The sequence below is a fragment of the Zea mays genome, chromosome 7, assembly GCF_902167145.1.
Source record: "Zea mays cultivar B73 chromosome 7, Zm-B73-REFERENCE-NAM-5.0, whole genome shotgun sequence".
Classification (NCBI taxonomy): Eukaryota; Viridiplantae; Streptophyta; class Magnoliopsida; order Poales; family Poaceae; genus Zea; species Zea mays.
This window is the reverse complement of record NC_050102.1, coordinates 170,302,579-170,313,320: the sequence shown is the minus strand read 5'-3', so window position 1 is coordinate 170,313,320 and position 10,742 is coordinate 170,302,579. Positions and strand designations below refer to the sequence as shown.

At 47.9% G+C, this 10,742-nt stretch overlaps 1 protein-coding gene across 1 annotated transcript; it reads left to right on the top strand.

Annotated features, from left to right (window-relative positions):
• Positions 1-281: 281 nt before the first annotated feature.
• Positions 282-6,020, top strand: LOC103633361 (putative zinc finger CCCH domain-containing protein 51). Its single transcript, XM_035961139.1, has 8 exons — positions 282-470; positions 1,371-2,186; positions 2,338-2,499; positions 2,603-2,773; positions 3,205-3,372; positions 3,476-3,652; positions 4,000-4,166; positions 4,787-6,020. Exons 2-7 carry the CDS (start codon positions 1,381-1,383, stop codon positions 4,097-4,099), a joined length of 1,584 nt encoding a protein of 527 aa, XP_035817032.1. The 5' UTR covers positions 282-470; positions 1,371-1,380; the 3' UTR covers positions 4,100-4,166; positions 4,787-6,020.
• The last annotated feature ends 4,722 nt before the right edge of the window (positions 6,021-10,742 follow it).

Sequence of the window (10,742 nt, the reverse complement as noted above, 5' to 3'; positions counted from 1 at the left end):
TCTGAAACCAAACATTTACCGTCCATCTCAAATCATGGGTGATGTTTGAAGTGACAAGACGTCCCAGTGTTGAGATCCAAGAAGCATAGGGTGATAAATTGAGCCAAAAGAAGGCTAAGAATCAGAATATAAAGTTGAAGATATGAAATGATTAGTCTAGAGTGAAATTGGAACCAAAATACAATTTTAATAAAGACCAAAAAATGTTCATAAACGAAAATACGAAATTGAGGCCAAAACAGAAATCGAAGCAAGGCCGGGCGACCATATAAACCCTCGGCCGCAGGCCACCCGCCCGCCCCGCTCTACCTCCCAAGTCCCAACGAACCTTGCGGCCGGGGAATATCATTTATCGCCCGAGTCTGCAGGGGTGGGGACGTGGTGTACATCATTGCTGGTCATGCCCCAACAATCCCCCCTGTGTTCGTTGGTGTCGCGGGTGTTGTTGTTCCGAGATGGAGGAAAACGAGGTTAGTGCATTGGGACTACGAAAACCCCCTTTACGCTCCCTTGCCGTTTGCACCTCAGTTCTTGCGGCGGTTCTTGGAGAATCTGGAACAACAGGAGAGGTTTTAGTCGGTTTTTGGGTTTTGGAAGCGGATTCCTGAAGACATGGCGATTCTTGGTGGGGGATATGGTGGGTTGTCTCATCTTTTCTTTGTTGCGGAAGCTTGTGGGCGATTTGACACGCTTCACGGAGTAGGTTTCTGTGAGCTTTGATTCGCTTCTTGGAAACTGCGGTTCTTGATAATTGGTTCCTTCAGGCATGTCAGATATTTCGTTGGCGAATAGAATTGCTGATTCTGCTAGTCAGGACCAAATCCGTTAGTTTGTTCGTTCAAATATTTGGAGATTGGAATACGAAGTGGGGAAATGCGAGTTGTTGGAAAAGAACAGTCCTTAAGGGTATGTTCTGGCATGCTCGAGATTTTGGTGGGTCTGATGGAGATTAGAGTTGCGATTGACAATTCTGCTAGTAAATACCAAATCCCCTGTTTGAATTTGGAATTGCAAAATGGGTAAAAGACGAATTCACTGTTGTTCCGCATTGCTGCCGTGGCACTGCTTTACTCCTTTCGACTTCTGGCAAAGAATCGCCAACACTTGCTAACTAAGGCCAAATATGTTTGGAGTTCGTTAAGTTTGGAATCACGAAATGGGGGGTGGGGGGGTACAGATTTAGGCAGATGCTACTTCATTTCTAGTAGAGAATGATGCAATATTTTCGTTCTCACGTGCACTACTAACCCCCATTGCTGCCGTGGTACTGGTTTACATCGTGTTCATTCAACTTTTCACAAAACTCGCCTACTTTTGCATTTCCTTAATCTTGCTGTGCAATGAGTCCCAGTACCTTGTTCTTGTTGAAGGAAACAAAAAATGGATATAGAGGAGTGCAGGACGAGGTTGCAGGATAAGGTCCGCCTACTTCATCCAAAGAATGCCGAAGGGATCGTTGACTACATGATTGCAAACACACCACTTGAGAATATCAGATCATATTTGTTGACTGCCACAGATAATGTACTAATGAACCTATTTGAGGGTGCAAACCGCCTGCAAAATATCCTGAATTTGTCCGAGGAAAATGAGCCCCTATTTGGTCTATTCACCCCCTTTGATCAGATTGGACCACAGAAGCAGCACCAGTTTTCTTCAAGAAACCATTCTCAGGTCCTTCAGGCTCCATTGTACCCCATTGGCCCAAGTGGAGCTTTTCAGAATCCATACTCGAAACTCACTGGCTTCAGGGATCATTTCCAGTCTTTGAGCATTCTGGATGGTGACACGCCGAGTCACTACAAATGTGCTAGTATAAATGTTGGTGGCTATCCCAGTAATGGCAAGGTCCAAACAAAGACTTGTCGTTTTTACTTGTCCATTAGAAAGTGTAAGTATGGTGAGAATTGTCACTTTTCCCTTGTGTGCGGTTACCCAGAGATTAATGACATGAGGCAAGTTGACCACCTTGGTTCATTGCAAATGTTGGAGATGGAGATCGATCTCCTGTTGCTGCAGCCATCATCACAAGTCCCGGTAGATCATCTTGAAAAAAAATTCCTTGAGATTTATACAAAGCTTCTGGAAATTGATGGATTCCATACAGAGGACCAGAGGAATAGGAAGACTGGTTACGGCCTCACAGATCTGTTCATGCAACTTAACGCCACCAGAGAGACTGAGAGGTTCCTTCTGATCCTAAACATTTCAGCTAGTTTTACTCTGCATTATTGCATAGATGTTTGTTGCTTACGTTGCCTTGTGTTTCTATCATTAAGTGTTAAATGGCAAATTGTTTTATTTTTCTTCTAAGTGTTTTGGCTATTTCAACTTCAGACGAGGACGGTATTATGTTGTCCTGGTGAAAGATGCTCCTAAGTACGTCACTCATGGTTTCCAACCGGCGGTGCCTCTTGCTGGCAGTGATTTTAACAAGATTTGTGTTACCTTCAAATCTGAAAGCATATTCACTCACACAGATGTTCAGAACTACTTCAGGTATCATCATCTAACTTCAGTGTTTGATGCATTTTGACTTGAAGCCTCTACCTGTTATGTCGTTGTGCACCTGTAAATACCATTTTTGTGATATTTCTACCAGTCAGTATGGTACTGTTAGTGAAGAGAGATTTTCAGAAGAGAGACACATGCACGGTCATGTGAGTTTTGTGGACCTTGAGACTGCAAAACGGATCATATCAGAAAGTGGCCCTCATTTCATCTGTGGAAATGAAGTTCGTGCCAAAGCGTACAGGGAAAAACATGAACTGAAGTAAGGATCTTATAATTGGTTGTTTTCTGTTGGTTGCTGCTTATGTATTATAGTGCCACACGGTGTAAGCATAATAGCGTACTGCAATCGTTTTTCATTAGTTGATGTATCTTTCATGGTTTAACAATTAGCAGTTTCATGCCTAGAATCTTTATTGTTAACCGTGGTTAAAATTTTACATGAGCTTGTTTTTATGTAGTCTTATAGCTGTCATTCTCACCAGATTGATCAAGAGGCTCCTTCTAATTAATGAATGGCATCCTAAGAAACAAGCAACTGTCATTCTCACTGGATTGATCAAGAGGCTCCTTCTGATTATAAGCATCTCAGATAGTTTTACTTTACACAGATGCTTGTTTCTTAGGATGTGGTGCATTAATTATTAAATGGAACAACTGACTTATTTTTTCTAAACGTTTTGGCTATTTCAGCTTCAGACAAGGACGGCATAATGTTGTCCCAGTGGAAGATGCTCCTAAGTATATGACTGGTGGTTTTGTATTAGAGATGCCTCCTGCTAGCAGTGCTTCTAACAAGATTTTTATTACCTTCAACTGTATACACATATTCACTCATACATCTGTCCAGAAATACTTCAGGTGTCCCGTCTAACTTCAGTTCTTGGTGTATGTTTACATGAAGACTCTTACCTGTTATGTCATTATGAAGATGTAAATAATATTTTTGTGATATTTCTACCAGCCAGTATGGTACTGTTAATGAAGTGATAATTCCAATAATGCAAAAGAGGCCCGATTTCGGTTTTGTAAGTTTCCTGGACTCTGAGTCCGTAAAACAGATCTTATCAGAAAGGGGCCCTCATTTCATCTGTGGAAATGAAGTTCATGTCAAAGCATACAGGGAAAAGCATGAATTGGAGTAAGGATCTTATAATTAGTTGTTTTCTGTTGCTTTCTGCTTATGTATTGTAGTAACGCAGAGTTTAAGCATACTGTGATCATTTTCTGTTAAATGATGTCTCATCCATGTTTTGGATGTTCATATCTATAATCTTATTTTTACCTGTGACCCCTTTTTGTATAACTCTTGAATTGAGTTCATCACGTCAATTTCTTTTTGTTCCCTTTGTACAATTGAGTACTTTTGTCTTGTTAATACAAGTTTAGGAATAAAGCCATTATATTTCTGTTTTAAAATGTGTTGAAGGTACATGATGTTAACTGAGAAAGATATCCATTGTAACTGCGGTGTACGCGATGTGTCAGATGTGGGCGATTTGCAATTTTGCCACCATTGGCAGTGGACTTCGCTAATTTGCTATCGGACACACAAATCATAGACACATACCGGACCCACAAATCATAGACACTTGGGGGTGGCGACATTGCAAATATTTCGTCAGATGTAGATGCAGTTGGTGAGCATCATACAGGTGAGTTACGATTAAAACAATACTTGTCTATGTGTTGTCACTCTGCATTAACCAGACAACAACAGTGTATTTTGCACACAATTACTTCTCCCATCTTATCTACTGGATTAGTTCGGAGGAATACACATGATCTCGGAAGTTTTACTGTAAAGAGCAACATTACATTTGCACCAGAAATGGATTCATCACTAACACATAACGTGCCTTGTCACCCTAGGAATGAAGCAGGGTCTATATACCAAACTTTCACTAGTCCATGTCTGTGCTTGTAATGTTCTTCGCATCCATTCCATTTAGGGCTCGTTCGTTTTATCCGAACCGTTCCAGCTGGATTGTTAGTTTTTATTTGTATTAACATTGATCGACTGGAACGACTCCTTGGATGGTTTATTGATCTGATGGTCACTTTAGTCTTGTGCAACATAGAGAAAATAATCCATGTGTAGGGACTAAACATTAGTCTTTAGAAACCAAACACCCCTTAAATGAATTTAGCAACTGGAGCGCAGAGTGCTTCGGATTCTGCTGCACTGTTTTTGCATTTTTTTTAATTGTTGTTGTGTGCTGCCACCACTTGGTAATATGGCTGTAACATCTCTACTGTGCAATCTATCTTGCAGTGACTATTGGTGACTTTGGGCTTCAGACGACCTTGGAATTTGACTACTGAGACTCTGAGAGGAAGCTTCGTCCACTAACAAACATTGACAAAAGACTCAAGTGCAAGTGCTCTGATCAGTGACTTAGAAGACTTCAAATACAGTTCATTTTTCAGTTAACAAAAGGAGGAAGTTAGAACTACGCCGTATAACAATCAAATACAATACAATTCATTTTTTTCAGTTAACAAAAGAGGACATGACAGAACATGAACATTTCATACGAAACCTGTATGACCGGCAGATACATCTAGGTGTAGTTGAAGTATGTTAGCAACTCGTAATACACGACCTCCAAACCAATAGCTAGAGGAACACTCTGTATACTATTCTGGCAAATCAGGGTACAACAGAATGTATTAGAGATAGAAGAACCGGTAACATGAGAGGAAAGGAGAGGAGGCAGATGAGAGTAATGGGGAAATGTAGTCTTCAGTTTGTAAATTGATTCTTTGATGATCCTCCACAGCTTCAACATGTCTCCTTTTATAGCTGAATATGCCTAATTGCCACCTGTCAAAGACCCCACATGACAGTATGCTGACATTCCCCACCGCTTGAAATGCGGCTTGCCCCTAAGCCGCTGATAGTGTAGACAAGATTGGTGGATCAACTTCTTCAAGCGTGCAAGTGTGCAGAGAATTGTAGCAAGAATGTCGAACGTTCCATGAGCTTGGAGATAGAATGGGAACCCTTGATCCGAACCCCTAAGTAGCAGTAACTTGGACTTCGCGACAGCGTCATATCAACAGCGTCAAAGGCATTGCAGAGGCATTATGGTCCTTTAATGTGGTAACAAGTGGACATGTGCAATTCCAAGCATTGGCTCTGAATATTCCTAGCAACAAGAAAAGGTGCAATGCGTACTGTAACGAAGCACCTGTGGTACTGTAGCTGCAATCCACTTTGAACAGGCTGCCTCGATCAATTGCCAACCAAGGATGCTTTGTCAGAATGTTGACCACGACCAGTGATTTAATCCATCGCACCAAGGCTGCATAACAGTAAAAAGATGGCCACGACATAGGTCTAACTTGAACACCATCACCGAGTAGCACAAATTGCATGGGTGGTGGCATGGTTGCTTGTACGGCACGACATCCCAACCACAACCACAGCCAAATGGAGGGCATCTCATTTCTGGTTTCTTTGCTCGCCCAATGAATTCGTGGAACCATGAACTTGTTTTTGTTTCTTTCGATGCAAATATGTCCTGCCACTTCCATTTCTCACATTTTCTGAGTCCATCGACCAGGCCATCGTCCTTGGAGAGGGTACCGTCGTAGCCGTTCACCTTGCAGTCCACCATCGACTCGTGCGGCAGGAGCAGCATGGCGGCCGAGTACATGTGCAGGGTCTCGTTGATGATGCAGTGCAGGTAGCCGAGGCAGCACATGTCATCGGTGGTGATCAGATGTGAGCTGCCCACCACCGCGTCGATCTCTGCCTGTGCCTTCTTCAGGGCCTCCGGGTGGTTCAGCAGAAGCGACGGGGCCCATTCAGTTGTGACCGATGTGGTCTCTGTTCCGGCGCCAAACAAGTCCCAGCAGAGCGCCATGACCATGATATATGTGTACAACTCCAACTTCAACCTCTGGTCATCAAACTCGTTACCGAGGCCCCACCATTTCACCCAGTGCTTGCAGTCCAGTACAACCAGTGCTGCTTCAACGCTCGCTCCTACCATTTTGGTACACAGCATGCAGATACCAAACATCGTGGTGAGGCAACGGTGCCCGGTTCAGGAGGGCTGAACTCGCGGCGGCGCCAGGGACCGGAGCCGGAGCAGACGGGGTGGAGCGGGCGAATCCAACCGGCAAAGCTTGAGGAGGGTTGGGGACGGAGTTAGGCGCCACGGTTGAGGACCAACATCGAACAGTTGGTGGGCGTGTTGGCAAGCACCTTCTCCTTTATGTTTGAGGTAGCTGCTGCACAGTTAGCAGCCGACGGATCACACCCCGGAGTTGGTGGAGTAATCGACGCAGCCGATGGCGTGGTAGTCGACGTCGCCGCTCGATAGCACCATGGTGGAGCCATCGAGTGCTGGGGCATGAGCCCGTTAGTGAGAAATTGGTGGTGGGGCTGCGCATACGCATCCTCGACGCAGGAGGTGCGGAAGAACGGCTGCTCGATGTCGAACTCGGAGGTGGGGAGGATGTCGACGTCAACTCTGACGTGGTTGTTGTCGCAATAGTGGAACTCCGTGCCTGGTCGGTGTCGAGCTCCTCGCCGAAGCAGTGGTCAGCACCGTCGAACAAGAGAGCGGTGGCACTGTCGACAGGTTCCTCGTCGAAGATAGGCCATGCATCGAAGACCGGTTCGTCGTGGTCGTACCACTGTTCGAGGTGCTTGCCGAGGGCGATGCAGCGGCCGTCGATGTTGCGCTTGAGGAGGCCACATTGGCCTTCGATGACGCCGGTGAGACGCATCTCCATCTGCTGCAGCTCCTCCAACACCTTGGCGCCGCGGTTGAGGTCCATTCTCGAACACTTGGTTGGCGTGGTGACGAGAACCTCCTCCTCCCTCTGCGTGCACCGCCAACTCGGCGTTGCGGCACCGCTGCGCCTCAAGGTCGGCCAGCTTCTGCAGCGCCGCGGCTGCCTCCATGGTCGCGCAACACTTGGCCTTGTCCGTCTCGGCCAGTGCCCGAGCAGCCTCCCCGGTGTGCTTGGCCTCCTCCAGCTTCATCGACTACATCCCCTTGGTCTGTTGCTTGGCGTCAATGACTTCCTTGCATGTCGTGTTGTACATGCCGATGGGCTGCTTGAGTTGGCTCCAGCTGCTGGGCGTCGGGAGTGAGGGTCTCGTTGGCGACCTCGCAGTAGGAGTAGGACAGCACAGATCTGCTGCCTCCATGGATGGAGCTGTCGGAGCTGTATCCGGCGTCGGCGGCGATGAGTTTGGTGACACGTCGGTGGTGATGAGTTCGGTGACGCGGTAGTTCAAATGGAGCAGGGTGTCACGGTCGGTGGAGGTGATGAGTGCATTGACGGAGACACCGCCCGAATCGTCGTTGAAGTAGAAGGGAGTGCGTCCGCGTGAGGGCTGCTCGTCGCAACGGACAGTCGCAACGGACAGCCAGCGCATCAGTCAAGCGCTCCTCCATGCGCGCTAGTTCGTCGAGAACGCGGTGCATCGCCACATCCACAGAGAAGGTAGATCGACCAGGATTGCAATTAGTCTGATACCAACAACTCGTAATACACGACCTCTAAACCAATAGCTAGAGGAACACTCTGTATACTATTCTAGCAAATCAGGGTACAGTAGAATGTATTAGAGATAGAAGAACCGGTAAGATGAGAGGGAAGGAGAGGAAGCAGATGAGAGTAATGGGGAAATGTAGTCTTCAGTTTGTAAATTGATTCTTTGATGATCCTCCACAGCTTCAATCTATCTCCTTTTATTACTGAATATGTCTAATTGCCATCTGTCAAAGACCCCACATGACAGTATGCTGACAAAGTATGTTCTTATAGAAGCAGTTATTCTGCAAGCCGTTGATCTAGTCCATGATGGGAGTAATAATGCGCGTGTAACTCTTTACTCAGAAAAGAATACCACGTCTATTCTTTTGTTTATCTTACTCTTATGTATTCAATGTACAATCGTTTGCGTACTGCTTCTCAATCTCACATGGTGCGTCATTTGCTTACCGTACTACGTTGCACTACACTGACACTGCCGGCATAGATCTATGGTAATTGGTAAAAGATGTTGGCACGTTGTTATCGTCGCGTTCATTTCACTGGTACGCATGAAAACAGTTCGTTTTCACTCTGCATTAAGCAGACAACGGACCTGATGATCAGAAAGATAAAACCTCTTTTTGCTACAGAGATGGTTTAAACTCAAAGACCTAATGTTGATATACCAGTTCTCTGCTTAGCGCACATGGAAGTCGAAATCAAGTAATCAACGATATTGATATTTTAGAGCATGGCTCTCGGGTACCGTAATTAGGGGTACCCTCAATATTCCTTAACATGGCTGGAAAACATCTTCAGAACAAACCGTAAAGACTGACAGACACGGTTCAAGTCAAGACCTCGTCTATCAAGGGACGCGATCTCGCCTCGTCCGAGCCCGGCCTCTGGCAGGAACAGTAGTCCCGGACGGATTCACGCCTCGCCCGAGGGCCTCCTCAGGCAGTGGGTGCACCCTCGGCTCGCCCAAAGCCAAGCTCGGGCAAACTTTGTCGTGCAGCGATCTCGGCCAAATCGTCTTACCAACCGACCGTATCGCATGCGTATTTAATGCGGGGATCACCTGACACCTTATCCTGACACGCGCGCCTCAGTCGGCAAGGTCGAAGTGACCGCAGTCACTTTGCCCCTTTACTGATCGTTCTGACAGGAAAACAACGCTATTCACCCCGTTCCGACTACTGTGCCAACCACCAGGGTAAAACTGACAACAGTAAGTCACGACCTCCCCCGGGTTCAGCCTCGGGCGCAACAGGGAGCTCCGCCTCGCCCAACCCCAGGCCTCGGCCTTAGCCTCGGCCCCGGAAGAAGGTCCCCGCCTCGCCCGACCACGGGCCCCGGCCTCAGCCTCGGCCTCGGGAGGAGTCACAACCTCGCCCGACCTCAGCCTCGGCCCCAGGAGAAGTCTCCGCCTCGAGCTCGGACCGACCATGCCACAGGGGATACGTCATTACCCTACCCCTAGCTAGCTGCCTCAGGCTACGAAGGAACAAGACCGGTTTCCCATCTAGATTACTCCGATAACAGGTAATGATGGTTCCCCGTGTGCGTCCATGACGTCGGTTGTTCTCAACTCTCTACGAAAGCAAAGAAACGTCAGCAGGACCTCGAGCCGCACCGTCAGCTACGCTTCTACAGGGCTCAAGCACTTCTCCGACGGCCACGTTAGCACATAGCTACACCCCCATTGTACAGCTGGGCCATCTCCTTGTATCTATAAAAGGGGATGTCCAGGGCCTTCCTAGAGGAGGCAAGGCGAGCAGGCAAAAGGCGAGCAGAGGCAGGCAGAGTGGGAGAAACACAGAGGAGGCTAACTCAGACAGCTCACCTCAGGGCCAGACTCTCTCTCTCTCTCTCTCTCTCTCTCTCTCGCTCTCGCGACGCTTGTAACCCCTACTACGAGCACCCCGGTGCAAGATAATATAAGCCTCATCCTCCCTCTTGTGTTTCATCTTGCATCAACCCATCTGGGTAGGGACACGCAACGACAAATTTACTAGTCGGTTGAGGGTCCTCGCGGATCCAAAACGCCGACAGTTGGCGCGCCAGGTAGGGGCCTGCTGCGTGTTGACAAATACCTTCCCGTTAAGTTCCAGATGGACAATCTTCGGCAACCTCTTCAGCCCGGGACGGTGCTCCGCTTCGGGAGTCTCGAGTTCATGTCTCGCGACGGCAGCTACGACATGGTACTCCTCCCCTCGCAGCACGACAACAACGACGGTCGTCGACCCGCCCGGCGGCGACGAACTCGACGACGACTTCCCCCCGTAGCGGAAGAGGAACACCCGGGTTTGCCCCGCCACCCTCCTTGTCAGAGGAGGAGGAGATGGGGCAACCGTGGCCAGCAAGGAGGCGACACCTCGTTGGCTGTCGGACCAGAGCGAGTCGACGACGCCGGCACCCCTGCGGGGTACATGTCGGGTGTTGTCCTCGCACCTGAGACAACGACGGGTGTCGCTTCCCAGCAACGTGCCAACCCCAAGCGGACTGATGACGCCAACACCCTCGCGAAGGATTTGTTGGGCGTTACCCTCGTACCTAAGATAACGGTGCATTCCGTCCCCGATGCGACTTCACCACCGTCCATCAACCAAGAGGTACCATCCGTTTTCCACCCTGTTCCCTTTAGATTTAGCTTCAATCCACCAAGCGACCCCGCTTCGGTAAGCGCTTTCGCAAGGGCATATCCTGACCTTCCAGGGTACCATATG